The sequence below is a fragment of the Anarhichas minor genome, unplaced genomic scaffold (assembly GCF_050575085.1).
Source record: "Anarhichas minor isolate MPS153535 unplaced genomic scaffold, ASM5057508v1 ptg000021l, whole genome shotgun sequence".
In the NCBI taxonomy this organism is placed as follows: domain Eukaryota; kingdom Metazoa; phylum Chordata; class Actinopteri; order Perciformes; family Anarhichadidae; genus Anarhichas; species Anarhichas minor.
The window spans coordinates 10,077,925-10,102,925 of record NW_027466467.1 but is presented as its reverse complement, the minus strand read 5'-3'; the positions used below and the strand labels follow the sequence as shown (position 1 = coordinate 10,102,925).

Here is a 25,001-nt window from a genome sequence, read left to right as displayed (position 1 = left end):
GGGAATGCTCTTCTTACCTCTTCATCCAACTGCCTGCAGGCAGATGTTGTACACTTAACGTTAAGCCCTTTGTCCTTTATAGAGGTTATCTTTACTGGATTTTTTTTTGTTATGCTCTTTTATTTGTTCAATATTATTCATGATAATATATTTTCTATTCTTTATGGAGCTTTATTTCAATAATGCTTACTATTTTCATTCATTTTTATTCAAGGACCTAGCCAACAACACACACACATACAGTGTAATTACAAAAGAACAGGTGAGTCGTCTGTGAGGCAGTCCGTGAGCTCATCAAATAACAAGACACATCATTTGGTCTGATTCACTTTCTACAAACTTCCAATGAAGAAACATGATGACGAACTTGTTAAAAAACCATTAATGTTTGAAGTCCCTCCAGGACTTTATGATTTAGTCATGTAAACTGTCAGATTTAATCGTCTCAATACATTAAAACTACACCGGCGGCAATATGTTTTATCCTCTTGTCATTTTGTCTTGTGCAGGATTTGTCTATACAGGACTTGATATCATAAGTACAAGACTGACAAGTGTTTTAAAGCATGAAAAAAAAAGATGTTCTAAGCTCGAGCAACAGGTCTGAATTCCTCTGCAGGCTTGGGGCGTAGGCTGCTGACAGATAGAGGATGCAAATCTGTAGTAAGGAAGAACATTTCACGTTCTGGATGCCTGGTTGAGGTGTGCCACTTTTCTTGGATTAAAACCAAAGCATGCAACAACAAAACAGCTGTTGCTTTCTGAAGAATCAAATACAATTCACAATACAGTAGCATTTGAGAGTACAAGTACAAGACTGACAAGTGTTTTAAAGCATGAAAAAAAAAGATGTTCTAAGCTCGAGCAACAGGTCTGAATTCCTCTGCAGGCTTGGGGCGTAGGCTGCTGACAGATAGAGGATGCAATTCTGTAGTAAGGAAGAACATTTCACGTTCTGGATGCCTGGTTGAGGTGTGCCACTTTTCTTGGGTTAAAACCAAAGCATGCAACAACAAAACAGCTGTTGCTTTCTGAAGAATCAAATACAATTCACAATATAGTAGCATTTGAGACGTAAAGTTAATCTAAAATAAAGTAAAAGTTGACTTAAATATTAAAAGCTCAATATGACACAACAACCACATAATTAACTGACATTTTCAACAAAAAAGAACACGTATAGGCTTTGTAAAAATAGAATTTATGGCAGAGTTGTTGTACAGGTGTACCTAATAAAATGGCCAGTAAGTATATAGCCAAAGCTATTAAATTCAACATGTTCCCTGATTATCTATTTTCAGATCAACATCTCCCTTCACAAAAAAGGCTCACTGAAGCCATATATTCAGCTCATTTTTGTCTGACTGTAACACAGGTTTGAATCATAATTTCAGTCTTCGTTTTATCTTCATCATCCAACAAATTCTTGCATTTAATGCAAGTAAAGTTGGTCCTGCCTTGTCACCTAATCTTGTGGCCCTGAAGGGCTCTGTGTCAAATTTGTTGTTAAGACCTTCATTTGTTTAGTTAGATCAGTTAGTCAACTCACGTAGGAGAGTAAGTAACAGTGAAAACAGTAAAGTATTATAGTAAAGGCCAGGCTATACTGGTGGATGCAGGGATGATGATGAAGCTGATTAAAGATTAGCAGCAATAATGGGTGTGGACATACCTACACAACAACAAAGCAGCAGCAGTGGCAGAGGGAGAAGAGCTGGGCATTTTCAAAAGCTTGAATAGACTGCCAGGTTGTAAGGGTGCATTGTAAAATGTCATATGTTAATGCAGCAATGCAACTTGAGCAACCTGCCTTAGTTGGCAGGCTCACTTACTTTGTGTAAAAAACAGATTAATAATCTAGTTGACAAACAGAAAACCCGTGGCCATGTTTTCCATCATAGGAGTACTGGTTGGTGATGATCCTGCCATGTGCTGTCTGTCCTGCGCACTGTACTTAAAAGCAACTTGCAGATGATAAGATGCAGTTATACAAATTATTTTAGCCATAACAGATACAAAATGGTTTTCAAAAATGATTTAACGGGTTAACGGGGGACAAACCTTGTATGTATGTACAAACTGGTATGTTATTCACAAGTTCAGTGCTGTATACCTCTCAAGAATTCCAAACAACTTTTTGTTTGATCTGTCAATCTTCCAATAAAACTGATTGACAGGTCGTTCAGGCACTGCAGGGCGTCTCCTGAGGGAGAAAAGGGGAACTTTTGATGAAATTACAGCTTAAGGCAGGGGAACATAACAGCTGGACCAACCAGTCTGGTTGGTACTACGTATCTAAGTTATGATCTGACAGAACTAAGCTGCCGCGCCTCGAGGGTGTGTAGCTCTAAATGATAGATGGTATCCAACCTCAGGAGATGTTTACTTCGAGTCACAACTCAACAGTGTGGCAATCACAAATTGTAAGAGCAACAGTCCTTTTACTCAACAGATACGATAAAAAAAACAGCGTCAAAGTTGCATAACCCTGTTTGTTCTGTCTGAGTGAGTCATTATAAAAGACAATAATACTAATATCAAAAATACATTTTATTTGTATAACGCTTTAAAAGGGACTCAAAGGCACTTTACATGGTAAAGAAAGAAACAAGAGTTCCAGAGGGAGGGGGCAGCAATGAAGAAGGCCCTGTCCCCCCAGGTTTGCTTGGACAGGAGTTTGGCGTTGGTAGATCTGAGGTTGCAGTTGGGAGTGTGTCGGTGCAGGAGGTCCCAGAGGTATGAAGGGACTAGGTTGTGAAGAGCTTTATATGTAATGAGGATAATCTTGAACTGTATTCTTTGCTGTATGGGGAGCCAGTGGAGGTTTTGAAGGACTGGGGTGATGTGATCTCTGGTGTAGGAGAGCAGACGGGCACGAGTTTTGGATGTATTGTAGTTTGTTGATGATTTTGGTGGATGTGCCGTACAGGATGCTGTTGCAGTAGTCCAGTCGAGAGGTGATGAAGGCGTGGATGAGTGTTTCAGCGGCTGAGGAAAGGAAGGAGAGGCGTAGACGGGCAATGCTTTTTTGATGAAAGAAGGCGTTTTTTTGTGATGTGATTGACGTGGCGTTTGAAGGAGAGGGTTTGATCAAAAATGATACCAAGCTTATGGATGTGTGTGGAAGCAGGAACAGTGGTGTCATCAATGCAGAGGGAGAAGTTGTGGTGGGATTTGTTTAGTGATTTGGAGCAGATAATGAGGATTTCCGATTTGTCGCTGTTGAGTTTGAGAAAGTTGGCTTGCATCCAGGTGTTTAAGTCTTTGAGGCATGAACCATACCGAACCTTGGGGGAGACCTTGAGAGACTGTGTTAGAGTTGAACTTATTGATGCTAATGAACTGTTGGCGGTCGGAGAGGTATGATTTGAACCAGGGAAGGGCTGTGCCGGTGATAAAGAGGGAGGACTCAAGACGGGAGGGGAGGATGGAGCGGTGGATGGTTTCAAAGGCTGCACTGAGGTCGAGTATTATTAGGATGTTGAGGGAGTGGTCATCTGAGGAGAGGAGGAGGTCGTTGGTGACTTTGATTAGGGCGTTTTCTGTGCTGTGATGAGATATGAATCCAAAGAAGCTTTTTTCACAACAAAATATCTTATATAATTGCTCAACGATTCAAATAGAGATACACATTTGTTTCTATTGTATTGCTGTCCAAATGCCTAATCTTGGGTAGTCATCAATAATTTCTGCATGCAGCAGGATTAGACTACTGTTAACTGTCTACTGTTTGAAATGTCAAATATGTTTCTCAAATTTTTCAGCTCGGATTGATGTCAACAGAAACACTCATGAGCCCATAAGCTTAGTGTCAAAATGACAAAAAGGGGCAATACAATGAGATGTGAACTATGCTATGTTCTATGCTTGAGTAACATGTCTGAATTCTTCTGCAGGCTTGGGGCGTAGGCTGCTGACAGATAGAGGATCAACATGTAGTAAGGAAGAGTATTTACCATTGTGGATGCCTGGTTGAGGTGTGCCACTTTTCTTGTGTTATAACCAAAGCATGCAACAACAAAACAGCTGATGCTTTCTGAAGAAATTAGACATTTTAGGTTAGGCTATACAGGACAATTGCATTTTAGATGCAATAAATTAAAGTACAGGATATGGTGGAAAACAATCTGTTTCCACCAGTGAAATAACAACAGACATAAAGCATTGATCAGATCAAATACAATTCACAATATAGTAGCATTTGAGAGTTCAAGTTAATCTAAAATAAAGTATAATATGTCTTAAACATTAGAAGCTCAATATGACACACTTTAGTAGAAAACCACCACAACTCCAATAATTAACAAAAAGTTAAATTATCACCTCTCTGACAGTATCAAAAAAAAATGTATATCAACAAAAAAGAACATGTATAGGCTTTGTTTAAATTAATGTGTGGATGAATATATTGTATACTCGTCTTGATTTTTTGACCATCCATCCAAAACATTTTCATTATAAAGGGAATTACCTTCTCAGGGAAAGCTTGCAGGGCTTCACTATTGCATTGCATATTTGTCATTGTGTCTTACTCCTAGTCCACGCCTATCCATGTTCAACACAAATAATTAGTGTTCATGTCAGGCATCATCAAAGTCAATTTTTTTATTTGGGGAGAATCTTAATAGCAAGTTTCAGTGGGTTATTAGATGAAGTTTAACATGGTTCAATTACTCCCTTGATGAAATACACTTTATAATGAAAAAGAGCGTAGAAATGTCTATTCTAAGCCCTGCATACCGTATATGTCAGGTACTGGGCCACAGAGCATGACAAAAGAGGGAGATGCAACCAAACAAGCCAATTAACCAGTTATTTATTAATATAAAAAAAACTAAATGAGAGAAGAACTAACAGTGGCATGTGGAATCATTAAGTATTGTAAAGTAAGTGCATGCGTGGAAAAGTATGTAAGTGCAATGTTGTATGGTGCAGTGACACAATTTATAGTCAACCAATCATTAAATTGGTGTCTCAGGGGAGAGAGAGAACCAACAACTGAGCTCCATGAGGGTTTTTGAAAGACCACTGGCACACAGGACGCAGGTGTTTGATGAGCGTAGGTGTTGCCATTATACTGATGACCCTCTGCCACGCCCCCCTCCAGTGCCTGCAAAGAAATCAGCCACACATATCAAGTACAGTAAAAGGGTTTTCACACTTCTTCTCTCCAACAACCGTGCCGTTTCAATTTTAGAAGTCATACTTTGTTCCTTTATAACCTGTGACTTAACATTGTGTCAATCAAGTGTTACAGTATCGAAAGTCAGCAGCAAAGCGATTGCTTCCTCTTGGCAGAGTTTGGTTTTTGAGTACAAGTTAATCATTTCCTAGTCCTGGAGGCTAAAAGGGTGCGGTGGTTTGATGATGCAATCTTACTTTTCTTTCACCTGTTCAAACTCGCAAGTATGCAGGTATGTGCCAAGTAGTCTGCAGAGGCCACATTGTTTAATATGATCCTTTACACAATATTTACATGAGTAAACTAAATAATAATTGGCAAACCTTTCACAAATTCTCACAAAAAGGACACTGATACAAACACACACACACACACACAACCAGGTGACGACACATCTATAATACTGAATTGTAAGAAGCTCATGCATTGTGATAACAGGAAACAGATTCATAGTTGTTTTCTATATATAATCTTCTGTTTTAGGATATTCAGATAGTTTACATTTAATCAGCTTGACCCCCAAAATGCCTGTTTGAATGCAAACATTGAATTGAATACTTTAAGATATAACTCAGTACAGTTACAATTAGACAACATGTTTCGGTGAAAGCTATGAAGTGCAAATGCTTACAAACAGCCTCCATGTCATTGTGATTCTGACATAAGCAGTCACGGTGTCATGTATAAAACTCTCTGAGGTCTTATAAATGGGAGGTTGAGTTGCAAACAGGTTTCACAACCCATGACTGTGTTGACTGAGCATCCTGAGTCACACCCTTTTATGACGTTATCTTAAAACAGATCCTCTAGCATTTTTTTTGCATGTAAACATGCATATAGCAGTAAAAGTCCACTAATTTCCATTGAAACTGGTGATGGATGTGTGGCCCAAGGCAAGTTGATGACTTGTATTGTGTCACTGTAAGGCCAGTTAGTGCTGCTGTACCTGTGACTGATTGGGTGGATGGTGTCTGAGGGAATGCATTCACTGCAGACCTGCTCAGACAAGTTGTCTGTGTGTTGTGACTGCCCAGGACCACAGCACACTCAAAGAATGGAAATCAGAATGACTAAAAATAATAAAAGAATATTGTACTGACAGTTTCTATGCCACTTTTGTTCCAAAAAGACTAAGCAAGAAATCAGACCAAAACCAGCCCTGCATTAAAACAATGATGGGGACATGTAGTTTGAGGTACTGGTGTGACAGTAAAATACCATCAAGGAAGTCCCGTTGGACAGATATCAAGTTTATTAAAGGGTTATCAGATGGCAACACATTCCAGACTGGAGTTTAAAAACTATGGAAAGTTTCAGTTGAAGTAAATAGTAAACACATTTGCATATATATAGAGCCTTTCTAGCACAGGGTAAACTCAGGTTAGGGTTCTGAAAAGTGAAGCCAATGCAGAAGTGCCTTTAACTTGCATTGTTTCTAATGGCCATCGGGCTGCCACTCCTCTGAAAGCAAAAAGACGTCTGCTTGTATAGAAGTCTATGGGATAATACTTCTCACTTGATTCAGGGCCTCCGTACATATTTTAAACAAGAGTTTTGGTCTTAATTGCTAGTTTCAAGTCTTCTTCAATACATCATGATGTTCATTTAGTGCTTTAGGACAGGCTACCTTGTGATTGACAGGTCGCTACCAGGACCGTGTTTTCATCTTACAACTTTAACCATTTCACAGTGTGTTTTCAGTTTCAATTGAAACCTTTTTGGTCTTATTCAGCATTCGGTTGTACTTGGAACCACCCTTTCTTGTCTTGTGCAAAAAACCAAGATGGCGACGGCCAAAATGCTTGAGACTTCAAAACAGCAGTCCATGTGATGGTGACGCCACCCAAACTATAACTTACAAAATAATCTACCAGGAACATGAGCTTTCACGCATTGGATTGGTCAATGCTGACTCTTACATGCTCATATTTAGAAGGTAATATTTAGCGGTTTCACTATCTTAGTTTAGCCTGTTAGCTAACATATGCTAATAAGCATTAAACACAAGATACAGTTGAGGCTGACGGGAGTGCCATTAGTTTTGTGGGTATTTGGTCATAAAACATTGTGCAAATTGAAACTTTGACCAGATGATTGTGCTAGATAAAAAAAAAAAAAAAAAATGAGGGAATGACCAGAGTCATTGATTGTATCCACTGGCGACCTTGAGTGTCTGTACAAACAAATCCATCCAACAGTTTATGAGATTTCAGTTTGGACCAACATTTTCAAACAAAGAGCCACATCGCTAGCACAACTAAAAACGAACAAACAAGCAAATCTGCTGGTTTTATCAATGTGATCAATCAATAAGAATCAGCTTGATATTAGCCAATCCTTGAAACTGACCGAATACTTCTTTGTCAGCATAGACAAAATTGTTGATGATCAATGTAGCTCAACTGTAAAAAGAACAATAACACGAAACCACAAACAAACTGTTGAATCAGAGAGACATACTGTGTATGACTTAATGTCAAATGCTCACTCACACAAGCAAGAGTATGACTCTGTTGCTATGGTTTTCATTTGGCTAGACAACTTGCATGATCTTCCCTGTCTGTTGGAGAATGAGTCATGCAATTGTGTGCCAGATTTCCCATGCCTGACATCTTCCCATAATTACAGGAAGACGGTGTGTGTGTGGTCTATAAGCAAGGTGTTAAAGTCCAGAATTGTAAAGTAATATCTCTCATGGCAATTTTCAAGCAAACAGTGTGGATGTGTTTGGAGATATGTTAGCATGCCAACAAACTGTTGACTTTACAACCCAGTGTGAAACCAGTAAATACTGGCAACTCTGCAATGCAGCTTAGCTTGTTAGTGAGACATTCTCTGAGAGACTTTCATGACATACTCTTTGTTACCCTCTTATTCTACACATTCATTGCAGGTTAACCACATTCGCTTCACTTGGCCTCTGCAACATATTTCCATGTTTGACTTGCAGTCGCTGTGTTGTCAGGGCGTGTACCTTTTTGTAGGTGGTGAAACTGAGGCTCAGATTAAAATCCAATCCAACAACACTCCCTCATGATGAAGACACCCACAACCTTGACGCCAAAACAAACATGGAGGGGTGTGGTTGTGTGTCCAAAGGCTTCGCATTTTCTCTTTTGTGTATGTTATTATTCTTATGGTCAATGAATAGTTTGATTGTACTCATTCATATCTGATAAAAATGTTGGCCTTCTGAACCTCTTGAACTTTGCTGTCTTTGGTGTTGCGGGGAAAATACAAACAAATATGGCAGCACACGGCCTGGCTAAAATGTGCTATAATGTGTATGCTGAACATACGCTGGATCGAAAAGAAGTTGGAGGTAGGCGTGAAGTAACTTGATCCTCCTCCAGATCTGTGTCTGATTGTCAATGCTGAGTATAAGTGTCCGTGCAAATGATACCTCCCATCTACAAACAATATTGTATATATATGTGTGTATATATGACTATTATACCACAGTCAAGCAGCAAAAGGTTCTTGTCACTGGCAATGCACCACAGATACCAGTTTAATCAGTCAATCTGAGCTTGTGTTCGAAGGAATTCCTAACATCCCATTAATAGTCAAGGGATGTAATGTTTTCATAGTTAAAGTTTAGGAAGTAGCTGATTATACTGTACATAACTATGAAAAGTGTATTCATGCATTATGCTTACTATACTAATATACATGCTTATATACTTTCATTTATATATCGCTAAAGTGTTTCCAAATAATAATTGTTTTCCCCCCAATGTTTCAAGCCCAAATGTAAGTGTTGCTATAAGCTAATTAATTATGAAAATGACAATAAAAAAGCATGAAACGTTCACTAGGATTGGTCAATTATTTTACAGGTTTCAAGTATGTCTCAACTTTTTCAGAAGCGAGAGTCACTGTCCCATGATGTTTGCAAAAATTCATGACTTTCAGACTTTCACAACATGTGGCTTATGTTGACAAGATTGTGCTCCACCCAGAGACGATGCACATCAAATATGAAGGTGATTGGATCAACAATCTAAGAGAATTTGCAAAAGCTATCTTCTCAAGACACACAGTATGTGGCACTGCACTTGTGATAAGAAATGTGTAGCACCAGAGGTAGTGGTATACTAATTACCAATGGAAATAGCTTTGAACAGTAACCAAAGGCCACTCATATGTTACCAGACTGCTGCAAGAACAACAAAGGAGTATGTTGTATGTTATGCGTGTTAACTACTGAATAACTGAATTTAAACAAACAAGAAAGAAAAGTTTATTACCCCGCGACATGGGAGGCTGGAGCTACAGGTTTTAGCAGCCAGAGGCAAAGCTGTTTATTCAGCACAATAAAGTTAAGATGACAGCACCTAAAGCCAAAGACAGGAAGCCATTTAACACTTGACATGTGCTATCATTATCAGTCAGTAGCCTTTGGGTGTCAAGAAATTTGCACTGTAAAACAACATAATTGACTAGAGAGGAGCCTTTGTTTCATGTTTCATGAAAAATGCTGAATAATTTGACTTTGAGTCTGCCAATAAAGAGGAATAAATGAATGAATATTAAGGAGTATATGAGTGCAGTAACTATATTCAGCTGTTTGTGTGGATTAATCTAAGTGCTGTAACTAAATCCATCACGTACATTGCTTTCCTAAATACTAGTATATTTGAAGTCATGTTTCGCAATATGCACCGCTTACTTTTATGAGCAACAAAATAATCTTTGTATTTCCAACATCCTTATTTAACTGGATTTTTTTGTCATCTGTTGTCAATAGTGTGTACTATGAGCAGGTGTGGACGGATTACGGGAGCTAGATGGTGAAAGGTGTGTGTGTTTCTGTGTTTGCTCATGCTTCTACGTAACTCACAGACATTTTGATGCGTTACAACATAGACAAACTCAGTCTCTTCATCTGCACCCGATAAAAATGCATTTCACTGTTAAAAGTAGTATACTAGTTGCCTGCAACACAAATGTAAATGTGCATTATGTCACATGAATATGACATGGAGGTGCTAGCTACACCTCTTTGACCTTTGATCTGACCTGCCTTTTAAAACAAACTCCTCAAGGCTGAACGTAATCCTTTAATTTGTTTCCGCACTGTAAAACTATGAGGAAAAGAATGCCGGGTGTTGTCTTGAATGCCAGACTACATAAAATACAGAAATGCGTCACAGACATTTTTGATCTGCCTTCCTGCATCAATGAATCAGTCTGTATTGTTTCAGTTACTGCATTGCTACTCATTCACATAGTTGGTATAAAGAAGCATGGCCTGTAAACTACACCTCAGTCATTGTAGAGGGCCCACACCCAGTTTACATATACTGCTGAGGTACAAAGGGAAAGTCTAAGTAGGTTACACCAAGTGATTCATGTTCAAGTGTGTTCATAGAAGGTGGAGATGAGGACACTTTCATTGGGCTTAAAGACTAATATCAATACAATAGCTAGGAGAATCAACTGAAAAGGTCGATAGAAATGATTGGTCAAGTAAATGTATTTAAAGTTCAAAAAATGAGATAGAAAAGTAAAAAAAGGAAATGTTACAATTTGATCTGCAGCTTTTTTTTTTCAAGTTATTGATTGACTTTCTTTGATGTGATCCACAGAAATTATGTTTCATTTGTATTTTGTGTGTGTGTGAGCCTTTTGTGTTTTTGCATATATTTTTACCTCAAATCAAATCATGATGAGGCCAATTACTTCTTTTCTTGGAGTATTTTTACATGCTTGACAAACGTTTTAAGAGAATTCACATTCCCATAAGAAATAATGCAAACACATGGACGCAGCATTGTTTCAGCATGAACTAATTACCCTGACCCTGCCCCTCCTACTGACACACATGGCCTCATTTCAATTTATTACTGGAGGTTCATAAACGTATATGCAAAAGCATGCGCACCATCATCTCACACATCTTAACACATGAACTTTTGACTTGGCGAATGAGGTTTTGCATGTTGCGTTGCTTCAGATAACCCAGACTTGGCCAGGCTTGAGTTCTCGATTTTTGACAGCCGTGACCGACTTTTCAGACAAGCACAGACAAAGCTCATAACGATTGTGATCTGTGTCAACCTTTTCTTCAGGTTGCATTAGCGACAAGATTTTCCCTGGATTTTCATCTTTGTTGCTCCAGTGAAAATTCTCAAGAATGGATAATGGGACTCTTGGAGACACTTTACTGGTGTTTAAGTCGGGCAGATTATGAGAAAGTTGTGTGAGAGATACTGTGCAGGTATCTGCATGTAGGTGCGTGGGTGGTTATTTATAGCACACAATTCTCAGATTATCATTTAGTTTGGCGCATCTGTTCAAAGTTAACCAGTGGCAAGACTAGCACATAACCTTTCTCCACATAGCTGTCGGAGAGCAGATATTTGAGCTTTGGAGTAAAGTTCCACACCGTGGTAGAAATTAAAGGCATGTGCATGTGAAAAGTTGGGGAAGAATGAAAAAGAATGCAGGCCTCATCTACGCCAAAGCTACAGAGGAAAGAAAGAAGTAAGGTAGTGTTTGAGTATGGAACAACTTGGTGCGGTGAAATGCATCAAGTGAGAAAAACAAGCCCTCAACTGATGCAGGTGCAGGATTGTTTTCACCAGAACAAGGACGCTCCATAACAATTCAGTCTACTGTAAGCCTGAAGCATGTTATTGGTGTCGCAACTTTCTGGCAGCAATAACAATTTTGTTGTAATCTCTGTTAAAACAAAAATCGAATGAGTCATAACTTTGCCGAAGGCATTTAGTTGGATAATCCTTAATAACACATTATGCTTGTACTTTAGTTATTTGATTGTTATTAATCCATGCTTGGCTGTTACATGTTGACTACAATACTACTGCTGTAAATTGCTTAAAATGTTTTTTGGAACTGCTCTAAACACCCTTTCAAGTTTGGACATACATTTTGTTGGCTGTAGGCTTGACCGGTGAGCAAGTCAGTTGAGCAGATTATTATTATTATTTATGCATTAAGATGTAAGCAGCATTTTATTGTTGTAGCTGGTTACTGTGTAGCCAACTTAAACTACTTTATATATGATTAGGTAGTATTTAAATATAAATATATATATATATTTTTAACATATCAACATTTACAAAGTACAGAACAGGGTAGTCTCAATGTGTCATGCCCTCGCCTCTCTATTTAATGAGGTAAGAAAACAATATATGACAATAAATTTAAATCACTCAAGTACTGCAGGGAAATGTAGTTGCTTAACATAAGAAAAGAAGGGCGTCAACATTGCACATAATTTGTTCTTAGACCCTTTATGAGGGTGTCTAAATGTTGCCAACCTTGCACAATTTAAAACAGCTTCAATCCAAAGAGTAAGGGAGGGGGTTTTGAGGATTTTAATCTAAGAAAAATGAATCACCTCGACAACCATTTTACATCGTTATTCATTTTGTACAAATTTAATGTGTGTGAGGAAATTACAAATTATGCTATAAATCTGTGATCTCAGATCTGTGTGCTGCCTATTTCTGAGAGTGTGTTAAAGATGTCTTTCCATAAATCAGCAAGAGATGGGCAAATACAAAGTGTAGCGGACCCCAGCCAGATAATGGTGAAGCATACTGATGTTTCCAGAGGCCTTTATTTATGCTCAACTGTCAATCCTTATTTTGATGAACACAAAATTACTTTTTTCTCCTCATGACCAATCTCCAGAAAACACCGTAAGAGCTACGGAACAGAGAAAACATAAATGAGTATAACATTCACTAAATTACATTTTAATATACAGGTGGGCATTAATCAAACATTTCTCACATATCTACTTCTCAACAGTATTATGTAAAAACTGAAATCTAACGTTAGCTTAAAATTACAGCATAGTAATTTAGCCATATCTATTAAGCTAACATTAGCATCTAGTTGAAACAGTAATACATTTTTGCAGGTTAATTAAGATAAAATGTCACCAAACATGGTCATAAAACACAATAAACACACAAGACCGTGTTCCCGTTCCAGCTAGGTGCTTAACCGTTAATGAATTAACACTTACATTGCAGAGGAATATCTTATGAACACTTTTATTTTAGAAACGCACCGCCAATTATCTTACTTTTTAACGCAAAGTCAAGTTACTGCTCTCTGACGAGATTTGTATCTGCTTTCGGATACACCAGAAGGACTTCAAAATACAGGACCCGAAATGTAAAAAGGCACTTAGTAAATAAAATCTGTCAGGAAGTGATTATCTTTGGTAACCTGCAAAGAAAAAGGTTTGTAGGAAATGTTCACCTTACTAACCGAACCTCTTAAGAGTCATTTACACAAAGCACATGTAGATGGTATGCAGGAGACAGGTTACAGTTTAACATCCAAGTAACTTTGATTGCCTTGGTCCAATGAGCCCTATGAATGAGTTTACATTGGATGAGACCATGTGGAGTGCAGACCCTTTTGAGCACCCCTTCCCAAATTTGACCAGATATTTCCACACCCAGTTCCTCCTCACATGATAATCTATTTTTGCTTCTTGAGATGGCTTGTAAAGAACAGATTTGTCAATAGATTATTGTCAAGGTACCTTTCGGTGTAGGAATTTGGGTATGAAAAGTGTTTCACCAGGGAGGGTGGGGAATAGGGGGTCTATGCTGCGGACATAGCTTTAGATCAGCAAAAAACTAAAAACTATGATGTCAGGGGAGACCATATTTAACTGCTAGTTGCTCAAACGTGCCAAATGTATGGGATATTTAGAGATCTCTGAATGTTAATCCTGAGCCAAGAGCATAATGACAAAACACTATCAAACATAGATCGGGGGTTTGAGGCTACCGGAGCAGAAAAAGAGGTTGTCTGAAACCCAAAGTGGTGTCTGAATTGGTTCCTGATCTTCAATTTTGTTTTAGACCATAGCAAATAATGAACGCACACACAGATTAACTAAAAAAAGATTGAAATTTGAGAAAGATTGAAATTAGTTTACCAACATATAAACCAAAATGAGAATTCTGATGCTGGCAGGAAAACATACTGCCAAGTCAACAGAGGTAATGTTAAACTAAAGTATATACTAAATTAAAATGTCCAACATAGCACAAGGTGTGCCAGGGGAAAAGAAGCCCACACTCCAACATGATGGGGCGGGTCTTATAGACTGGAAGTAGTGGCCAGCTGACTCCAATCCCTTGATGACCTCAAGCTCCAACCAACCAGGAACCAGGAACACTAAAAGACAGACACACAGCACAGCAACACAACACACACAAGTCCTGGCAGAGGCCCTGTGGCATACTGCTGTGAGATGTTAAACACTGCCTTTTTTTGTACTGTTTAAATGGAAAAAAACTAAATTGTATCTCATTTCTTTCAATTTAGCTGCTAATTCAGTACTCCTTTGAGTTCTCTGAATAAGACCTTTGTTTGGTTTTTGAAAGGTACTAATGCTGGCTTATGTTCTTGTTTTTAATATATTTTTACCTTTTTGTCATTTGCTCATCTAACCCTTCCGTACAAGTCTCCAATATTAATTTCACTGCACTGTGACCACTAAGCAGGCTAGTGGGGTTATACTCTTGAAAAGGCATTTTTTCCTTATAATCATACTTTCACTCCACTTTTTTACTTCTCGCTCTCTTCCCTTTTAGCCTGTCCAAGTGCAGGGTGTGACACATCTTATCTTCTTACAATCCCTACCTGTTTTACAGGCCACTCCTGTTATTCAGCGTTCTAGGCGTGCAGCTGGACAGCAACATGAGAGTCCAGGTTGAAATGACTGAAGAGGATCCTCCCCTTTGCTCCACACAGACATATAAAAGCCGACAGTGTCTACAGTCAGACACTTAGAGGGACTTGACTCTCCTTTTGAAGACTGCTCCTCTTCTGTTTTCCTCTTCTCAGAGAGTTGACAACCACTGCAAACATAATGAAGAAGGCATACTCAGTCTCTGGCTATGGCAGCAGCACCAGGAGGTCCATTGCACCAACTAGCACCTACTCCGTACAAAGATCCAGTTATGGTGGTGGTGGTGCCAGAGCTGGTTCCATGATGTCTTCAATGGGTGGTGGTGGTGGTTATGGTGGTGGTTATGGCTTTTCTTCGAGCCAACCAGGCGGCTTCATTCCTCCACCGATCACCGCTGTCCAAGTCAACCGGAGCTTGCTGGCTCCAATGAACATGGATATTGACCCATCCATCCAGGTTGTCCGTACCCAGGAGAAGGAGCAGATCAAGACCCTCAACAACCGCTTCGCCTCCTTCATTGACAAGGTTGGTTCCTGTGACTTCTGTGTGACTGTCTTATGTACAATTTAGTGTAGGCCTCTTTATCTTAGTGCTGACGTCCTGTATGCCCTCCCTCGGCTCCACTTACTGCTAGCAGCTGTCAAAATGGAACTGTATTTCATAGCACTGTTTAGTTAAAGACAATCTGCCCACTACTTGCAAATCTGAGAAAGCAAGACAGCTGTGAATTTCGTCTGTGTAATGTTGAATCCCTCAGTGAGTTACAGCCTCTGGAATTAGGAAGTTTACAAAGATCTGTCACTGATTGTGACCCCACTGGCAACTCCATCCAAAATCTACCTAAGGTAACAGTTAGCCTGTAGCCCTTTTCTGAGCCAGTGGCAGCCTTTCTCCCCACTATCTAAACATGGGTGGGGATTATATTGCAGTGACTTAACTGGAAGTCTGGCAGAGATCTATTTACGCTATGCCCACAGAGTCCAAAGTCTTTCCTTTGCACAGTGCGCCTATCACCTGGTTGTTATCGGCAACAAGAATGTTTAGTGCACAACAGTAAATCATCATTTAATTGTCTTTTACGCAACGATCACACGACTGTGTTAATGTTTGTGTGCAAGCTATATAAGGAGAGGTCCTTTATGAAGAGTCAGACTCTCTGAACACTCGCATAACAAAACACTCATTTGTAACACTGCTCTGCTTTGTCTTCTTTATCTGCCACGCCTAGTTTTTTTCTTTTGGCAAGAGTGACTGTGTGGCCTCCATTGCCCAACAGAGCATGGATGATTCATGTGCAAAGAAGAGTTACGATAGGTGAAACACACATAGGAAGCATCTTGATTGAACATACTATATATATTTAGTTTGAAGAAAGAACGTTTTTCCCTTTTACACCTTTTAGTATTAAAATAGATTGAACAAGCAGGCAAAGATATGCCATCATGAGTTACAGTTGTTGTGAAATGGGTGTGGCAATTCGGATATGTAGCTATCAACGGAGTCATGTAGATAAAGGTGAGACCACAATTGCACACCCTTTGTGACCCAACTGCTCTGATCCTACACTTTAAAAAATGAAATATCTATACAAAGCTCAAAAACAATTCAACATTTTGAAACAACATCTGACAATCTTCCTTGGTTTTGTGTCTCCACAGGTTCGTTTCCTGGAGCAGCAGAACAAGATGCTGGAGACCAAATGGAGCCTCCTGCAGGACCAGACCACCACCCGCTCCAACATCGATAGCATGTTCGAAGCTTACATTGCCAACCTGCGCAGACAGTTCGACGGGCTGGGCAACGAGAAGGCCAAGCTGGAGGGAGAGCTGAGGAATATGCAGGGCCTGGTTGAAGACTTCAAGTGCAAGTGAGTGCTTGCATGACATGGTCACTAGTTATAATATATACCTTGATATAGTGAGCAGATGTTCAAAAGAGAGTAGATGTACAAAAACGTTTGCTTTTGTCCCAACAGGTATGAAGATGAAATCAACAAACGTTCAGCTGCAGAGAACGAGTTTGTGCTCCTTAAGAAGGTGCGAAAACATCAAGATGGCCATTAAATACTTTTCTGTAATCCTGGGGTTTAAGACAATCTGGCCACCTGTTACACTTCATGTTTCTATTTGATTTTCTTTCCAGGATGTTGATGGTGCCTACATGAACAAGGTGGAGCTGGAGGCCAAAGCTGATGCTCTTCAGGATGAGATCAACTTCCTCAGGGCCGTCTATGAGGCTGTATGTATCTATAATGTCTAATACTTCATAAAACTATAATCCCCATTTCAGTTAAAGCTGATTATCATCCACTCTTCGTGTAAATCAGCTATAAAGCACAAAGAGTTAACTGATATGCAACAACCATTGGTTCTGTAGGAGCTCCGTGAACTGCAGGGCCAGATCAAGGACACCTCCGTCATCGTGGAAATGGACAACAGCCGTCACCTGGACATGGACTCCATTGTTGCTGAAGTGCGTGCTCAGTATGAAGACATTGCCAACCGCAGCAAGGCTGAAGCAGAGACGTGGTACAAACAGAAGGTGTGTGAAATGAAAAATTCAGTTTTTTCAACACTTCTTCCAACTGTGTGGATTATGCTCTTAATGCAACTTATTTTTCACAATAGTATGAGGAGATGCAGAGCTCTGCTGGACAGTATGGTGACGACCTGCGCACAACCAAGGCTGAGATGTCTGAGCTGAACCGCATGATTTCCCGTCTTCAGAATGAGATTGAGTCTATCAAGGGACAGGTACATTTTAAGACCTTCACATGAATGATGCCCTAATATTTATACACTTGATTATTTAAGTGGATTTGCAGTTATTAATCCATCAACATCATTTTTCACAGAGGGCCAACCTTGAGGCTCAGATCGCAGAGGCTGAGGAGCGTGGTGAGCTGGCAGTGAAGGATGCCAAGCTCCGCATCAGGGACCTGGAGGATGCTATGCAGAGAGCCAAGCAGGACATGGCCCGCCAGGTACGCGAGTACCAGGAGCTGATGAACGTCAAGCTGGCCCTGGACATTGAAATTGCCACCTACAGGAAACTGCTGGAAGGAGAAGAGAGCAGGTGGGATGAACTTCAATATGTAATGTATTTCAATGGCTGCAGCATTAGATTGAACTCTGAATTAAGTGCTAACTTGTCACTATTCCACCATTAGACTGACCAGCGGAGGTTCAACCGCCACCATCCATGTGCAGCAGTCCTCTGGAGGTGGTGGTAAGTTTCATATTTCGTACATCATCGTAATCATAAGTGATACCTGAGTCAACAGACCTCACTGACAGATGGATGGATGAATAATAACACTTGCATAATTTTTTTGCTTCAGGATTGTCCAGCTCCGGCGGTGGATTCGGCTACAGCGGTGGCAGCTACAGTGGCGGCAGCAGCTACGGCGGCGGTTATGGTGGTGGTGATACTGTTACCAAGTCCACAATCTTATCAGGCAGTTACAGGAGAGCCTATTAAAAAGGAGAGCCATCCCTCTTCCCCTTCAGAAACCCTTGAGTTTGATTTAAATCTGTACAGGCTCATGGTGCTATACAATACTGTTAAGCATGACCAACAATACAGCTTAATAAATTGTGTTACTGCTACCAGTTGTGTTTCAAAGATCCCTGGTGGCTTTCTTACTCTGTTATATTTAACATCATTCAACAAGAGTTTCTGAAAGTAAACATGGCCTTAGACAAACATGGGCCAGGTCAGCTCTTTCTTCACTGACATGTAACAAATAATAAAAAAACACAAAGGTTTTGATGAAGTGTTAAAACTAAGCAAGAGACATTTGAAAATATGTACTCAATCTCAGATGTTTTTTTTACTGTAGTGCTCTGATGAACTCCTCTGAAATAAAATCCTGTAGTGACATGTACAGGATGACTTACCAAATTTCAGTTTAAGTCGTCATTCCTACATTTGAGTGCTGATATAGGTAAGGGGAGCAAGTCACTGACCAGATCCGATCACCAGAGAAATACAAAAAAACATCTGTGTGACTTTATATGTTAACAGTTTCACTTTGAACTGATTGGCTACTGGCTTGTTCTTCTTACTGTTTTGTCAAATGCTTCCATGTTGAGTTTTGCATTTCCCTTCCTTCAAGATAAAACTATGTAGAAACCAGATTTATTTTGTAAAAGCCTTCCTGCCAACATGACTGATGAATGTTGCAGCAAATGACATCAAATGAATGAAAATGAAATAAATCTGAGGATTTAAACGATTGCCTCTAAGTCTCATTATTGTTGTGATAAATGAAAGAGAAAGTTTAGGATTTTTTTACTTGCAATAAAAAGTTTTAATGTAATTTTCATCCTGAGATTTCACATGAGGGCGGTCCCAGTTTTCTACTACTCAACTGTTTTCCACCTGATATGCATGTACAGTATGTCAACTCTCCAGTTAACATGATAAAGGTTTTGGATCCACAAAGCCTGACCCACTACTAGATTACTCAGAGATCACACAAAAAATGGAAAAAGAAACTTTGACAGTATATTCATTGTTGTTCATTAAGAGCTTTTGCAGTTCAAACATTAGCAAATGTTGACAGCTCTTTAAACTCCCAGAACAGCCATTGAGAGATGTCATTCTCTATCCTAAATGTACTGTATGCACTACAGCTGATGAGCACAGGACACCTATAGAGGAGGAGCACAAGAGAAGTAAGCATGATGGCAGGGAAATGCTGATTGAGGCTTTTGCAACACAACAACCGCTTTCTCAGTTGGCTGAAAATGTGTACCATATGGTGATATAAAAGAGTCAGAATTGGTGTGGAAATCTTCAGAAGCGGGTCCCTGTTGGGCAGGTGAGGTATGACTGGATCTCTTATCCCATGGCTGACATGCAAAGTGACTGGGAAGAGGGAGGGACATGGGCTGAGGACGTACAATCTTCACCATGACTACAACAAACAGAGCAACTTCCTGAGTCAGTCAGAAACTCATTTGACTATCAAACAAATTTCAACGTAGTTAAGCTTAAAGATAATTCGTAGCCCTACCTGCTTCACATTCAGATACAAGCCAAGTGTGTACTGTTGCTGGAAGCAGACAGGATTCTGCCCATGCACAGGTGGACAAACACAGCCAAGAGGACACACAGAGTAGTCCACCCTGCTCCGCTCACAATATTGAGAAAGAAACCTAATTGACATTGACGCTTATTCTTTCAAACTAAAAGCCCCCTTATATGCTTCATGAGATGGGAGATAGTGTTTATAAAAAGCACAATGTACGGTTTTGTGCTTAGACCTATATCACGTCTACAGTCAAAAAGAATTTACTGTGTTTATAGAACTTCATTATTTTCTGCTCACTCGATGGTGTATTTTTAAATTTGCCCTGTGCACTCAAAGTTTGTATTGGCAGTTTAACAAACACAATCCTTTCTTCATCCTCACCTAAGGCTACGAGTGCTGGCAGTGATCATTTATTTAATTGTTGAATTTGGTCCCAGAGGAATTAAAGTTGAGTCATGATATTGTTACAAGACACATACCAAATTCTGAAGTCGTAACCATTCATGTTTCCACAATACCAGTTTCATCACCATTAGAGCAATTATGGGTGATGCATCCTTTCTCCCGGAGAGAGATTAATGAAGTTATAGTGTAAATTCAGTTAGGTAAACTATACTTTTGCATGCTTAGGCTTGTAGTTTATTTCTCATACATCTGCCAATCACTCCTCAAGCATGCTCAGTGATAATTTCCGTGCTGTCATTGCTCGGGGCTGTCAATCATGATACCAGCTGTTCTGATCAGCTGGTCTCCTCTATCCAATAGCATAACCAAACAATTCAATCGTTAGCCTATCATCCTGCTGCTGTCTCTTTTAAATACGATTGTCTATCTACCTTCAGTATGTTCATGCTGGCTGCTGTTACGAGCCCCTCCCCACCACCCCATCGCCGCCCAGTCTTTGCAGATTCATCAGCATCATCTGCTTCATCAACTCATCATTCTATCAGCCACCACCGCCACCACCACCAGTGCTCCTCACAACTGTGGAGGTTGATCATAGGGAGGCTGAGCCATGTGCAAGCATCGGCACAACTACAACATCGGAAGAAGTGCTTGGGTCAGAGCAACAGTGACAGAAGTGGCATGCAGACAATGACGACTCCTTTCCTAATGATCAAGAATGTTGAGATTCCTCTCAAACAAAGACTCAAAAAGAGGGGTTAACCAATTGTGGGTTGTATTTATTTAATCATAAAATTCAGCAGTACTGATTGCAGAAACTTGGAGGAGATCGGCACCCTATTGAGTGCACCTTTCTACTTTTGAAAGTTGCTAATGCTGGCTTATGTTGTAACATTTTCTTGTTTTTAATACATTTTTACCTTTTTGTCCTTTACTCATCCAACCCCTCCCTACTAGCCTCCAATATTAATTTCACTGCACTGTGACTAGTCAGCAGGCTACTGGGGTTATACTCTTGAAAAGGCGTTTTTTCCTCATACTCACACTTTCACGCCACTTTTTTACCTCTCGCTCTCTTCCCCTTTAGCCTGTCCAAGTGCAGGGTGTGACACGTCTTATCTTCTTACAATCCCTACCTGTTTTACAGGCCACTCCTGTTATTCAGCGTTCTAGGCGTGCAGCTGGACAGCAACATGAGAGTCCAGGTTGAAATGACTGAAGAGGATCCTCCCCTTTGCTCCACACAAACATATAAAAGCCGACAGTGTCTACAGTCAGACACTTAGAGGGACTTGACTCTCCTTTTGAAGACTGCTCCTCTTCTGTTTTCCTCTTCTCAGAGAGTTGACAACCACTGCAAACATAATGAAGAAGGCATACTCAGTCTCTGGCTATGGCAGCAGCACCAGAAGGTCCTTTGCACCAACTAGCAGCTACTCTGTACAAAGATCCAGTTTTGGTGGTGGTGGTGGAGCTGGGGCTGGTGGTCTTAGTTTTGGTATGTCTTCAATGGGTGGTGGTGGTGGTGGTTATGGTGGTGGTTATGGCTTTTCTTCGAGCCAAGCAGGCGGCTTCATTCCTCCACCGATCACCGCTGTCCAATTCAACCAGAGCTTGCTGGCTCCAATGAGCTTGGATATTGACCCATCCATCCAGGTTGTCCGTACCCAGGAGAAGGAGCAGATCAAGACCCTCAACAACCGCTTCGCCTCCTTCATCGACAAGGTTGGTTCCTGTGACTTCTGTGTGACTGTCTTATATACAATTTACTCTAGGCCTCCTTATTTTTGTGCTGACGACCCGTATACCCTCCCTGGGCTCCACTTACTTCCAGTAGCTTTCAAAGGTGAACTTTAGTAGATAGTACTGTTGAGTTAAAGACAATCTGCCCACTAGATGCAAAGCTGATAAAGCAAGAAAGCTGTGAATCTTATCTGTGTAATGTTGAATCCCTCAATGAGTTACAGCCTCTGGGATTAGAAAGCTTACAAAGATATCAAAGTCTGTCACTGATTGTGACCCCACTGGCAACTCCATCATAATTCTACTTAAAGTAACAGTTAGCCTCAAGTCCTTTTCTGAGCCAGTGGCAGCCTTTCTGCCCACTATCTAAACATGGGTGAGGTTTATTATGCAGTGACCTAACCGGGAGAAACAATAGGGATTTATCTACGCTATGCCCACGGAGTCCAAAGTCTTTCCTTTGCACATTACACCTTTCACCTGGTTGTTATGGGCAACAAGAATGCTTAGTGCACAACAGTAAATCCACTTTCATTTGTCTTTTACGCAACAAAGATACGACTGTGTTCATGTGTGTGCAATCCATATAGGGAGAGGTCCTTTATGAAGACTGAGACTCTCTGAACACTATTAGTTGAAACTCATGAAACAAAGCACTCGGGCCTTTTAAAGTCTAACACCACAATGACACAACCTTTTTGCACTGATTACTATTTAAATCAGTACTGAGCCCAGAAACGTCACAAAGAATCAATCAATTCAAGCAGCAGTCAAATCAAATGAATACATAGAAAATGCTTTTGTGTCTCCACAGGTTCGTTTCCTGGAGCAGCAGAACAAGATGCTGGAGACCAAATGGAGCCTCCTGCAGGACCAGACCACCACCCGCTCCAACATCGATAGCATGTTCGAGGCTTACATTGCCAACCTGCGCAGACAGCTCGACGGGCTGGGCAACGAGAAGGTCAATCTGGAGGGAGAGCTGAGGAATATGCAGGGCCTGGTTGAAGACTTCAAGTGCAAGTGAGTGCTTGCATGACATGGTCACTAGTTATAATATATACCTTGATATAGTGAGCAGAAGTTCAGAAGGAAGCAGATGTTCTAAAACTTTGGCTTTTGTCCCAACAGGTATGAAGATGAAATCAACAAACGTTCAGCTGCAGAGAACGAGTTTGTGTTCCTTAAGAAGGTGCGAAAACATCAAGATGGCCATTAAATACTTTTCTGTAATCCTGGGGTTTAAGACAATCTGGCCACCTGTTACACTTCATGTTTCTATTTGATTTTCCTACCAGGATGTTGATGGTGCCTACATGAACAAGGTGGAGCTGGAAGCCAAAGCTGATGCTCTTCAGGATGAGATCAACTTCCTCAGGGCCGTCTATGAGGCTGTATGTATCTATAATGTCTAATACTTCATAAAACTATAATCCCCATTTCAGTTAAAGCTGATTATCATCCACTCTTCGTGTAAATCAGCTATAAAGCACAAAGAGTTAACTGATATGCAACAACCATTGGTTCTGTAGGAGCTCCGTGAACTGCAGGGCCAGATCAAGGACACCTCCGTCATCGTGGAAATGGACAACAGCCGTCACCTGGACATGGACTCCATTGTGGCTGAAGTGCGTGCTCAGTATGAAGACATTGCCAACCGCAGCAAGGCGGAAGCAGAGACCTGGTACAAACAGAAGGTGTGTGAAATGAAAAATTCAGTTTTTTCAACACTTCTTCCAACTGTGTGGATTATGCTCTTAATGCAACTTATTTTTCATAATAGTATGAGGAGATGCAGAGCTCTGCTGGACAGTATGGTGACGACCTGCGCACAACCAAGACTGAGATTTCTGAGCTGAACCGCATGATTTCCCGTCTTCAGAATGAGATTGAGTCTATCAAGGGACAGGTACATTTTAAGACCTTCACATGAATGATGCCCTAATATTTATACACTTGATTATTTAAGTGGATTTGCAGTTATTAATCCATCAACATCATTTTTCACAGAGGGCCAACCTTGAGGCTCAGATCGCAGAGGCTGAGGAGCGTGGTGAGCTGGCAGTGAAGGATGCCAAGCTCCGCATCAGGGACCTGGAGGATGCTATGCAGAGAGCCAAGCAGGACATGGCCCGCCAGGTACGCGAGTACCAGGAGCTGATGAACGTCAAGCTGGCCCTGGACATTGAAATTGCCACCTACAGGAAACTGCTGGAAGGAGAAGAGAGCAGGTGGGATGAACTTCAATATGTAATGTATTTCAATGGCTGCAGCATTAGATTGAACTCTGAATTAAGTGCTAACTTGTCACTATTCCACCATTAGACTGACCAGCGGAGGTTCAACCGCCACCATCCATGTGCAGCAGTCCTCTGGAGGTGGTGGTAAGTTTCATATTTCGTACATCATCGTAATCATAAGTGATACCTGAGTCAACAGACCTCACTGACAGATGGATGGATGAATAATAACACTTGCATAATTTTTTTGCTTCAGGATTGTCCAGCTCCGGCGGTGGATTCGGCTACAGCGGTGGCAGCTACAGTGGCGGCAGCAGCTACGGCGGCGGCAACAGCTTCGGTGGAAGCAGCGGCTACGGTGGCGGTTATGGTGGTACTGTTACCAAGTCCTCAGTCTCATCAACCAGTTCCAGGAGAGCCTATTAAAAAGGAGAGCCATCCCTCTTCCCCTTCAGAAACCCTTGAGTTTGATTTAAATCTGTACAGGCTCATGGTGCTATACAATACTGTTAAGCATGACCAACAATACAGCTTAATAAATTGTGTTACTGCTACCAGTTGTGTTTCAAAGATCCCTGGTGGCTTTCTTACTCTGTTATATTTAACATCATTCAACAAGAGTTTCTGAAAGTAAACATGGCCTTAGACAAACATGGGCCAGGTCAGCTCTTTCTGCTCTGACATGTAACAAATAAGAAA

General features: G+C 40.5%; 2 protein-coding genes across 2 annotated transcripts; both read left to right on the top strand.

The window, feature by feature from the left end:
- The first annotated feature begins 15,056 nt into the window (after nt 1–15,056).
- On the top strand, nt 15,057–18,356 carry LOC142954668 (keratin, type II cytoskeletal 8-like). Its single transcript, XM_076095825.1, has 9 exons — nt 15,057–15,401; nt 16,535–16,743; nt 16,852–16,912; nt 17,019–17,114; nt 17,253–17,417; nt 17,504–17,629; nt 17,731–17,951; nt 18,046–18,104; nt 18,217–18,356. Exons 1-9 carry the CDS (start codon nt 15,057–15,059, stop codon nt 18,354–18,356), a joined length of 1,422 nt encoding a protein of 473 aa, XP_075951940.1.
- A 3,328-nt stretch (nt 18,357–21,684) lies between these two features.
- On the top strand, nt 21,685–24,728 carry LOC142954671 (keratin, type II cytoskeletal 8-like). The gene is made up of 9 exons (XM_076095828.1): nt 21,685–22,044; nt 22,877–23,085; nt 23,194–23,254; nt 23,361–23,456; nt 23,595–23,759; nt 23,846–23,971; nt 24,073–24,293; nt 24,388–24,443; nt 24,550–24,728. Exons 1-9 carry the CDS (start codon nt 21,685–21,687, stop codon nt 24,726–24,728), a joined length of 1,473 nt encoding a protein of 490 aa, XP_075951943.1.
- Nucleotides 24,729–25,001: the final 273 nt, after the last annotated feature.

Bases quoted from the DNA above. Each gene is read 5' to 3' on its own strand.
- LOC142954668 (XM_076095825.1), top strand. From the start codon at position 15,057: ATGAAGAAGGCATACTCAGTCTCTGGCTATGGCAGCAGCACCAGGAGG. The intron at 16,913-17,018 runs GTGCGAAAACAT...TTTTCTTTCCAG, and splicing joins AGTTTGTGCTCCTTAAGAAG to GATGTTGATGGTGCCTACAT. The intron at 17,418-17,503 runs GTGTGTGAAATG...TTTTCACAATAG, and splicing joins AGACGTGGTACAAACAGAAG to TATGAGGAGATGCAGAGCTC.
- LOC142954671 (XM_076095828.1), top strand. From the start codon at position 21,685: ATGAAGAAGGCATACTCAGTCTCTGGCTATGGCAGCAGCACCAGAAGG. The intron at 23,255-23,360 runs GTGCGAAAACAT...TTTTCCTACCAG, and splicing joins AGTTTGTGTTCCTTAAGAAG to GATGTTGATGGTGCCTACAT. The intron at 23,760-23,845 runs GTGTGTGAAATG...TTTTCATAATAG, and splicing joins AGACCTGGTACAAACAGAAG to TATGAGGAGATGCAGAGCTC.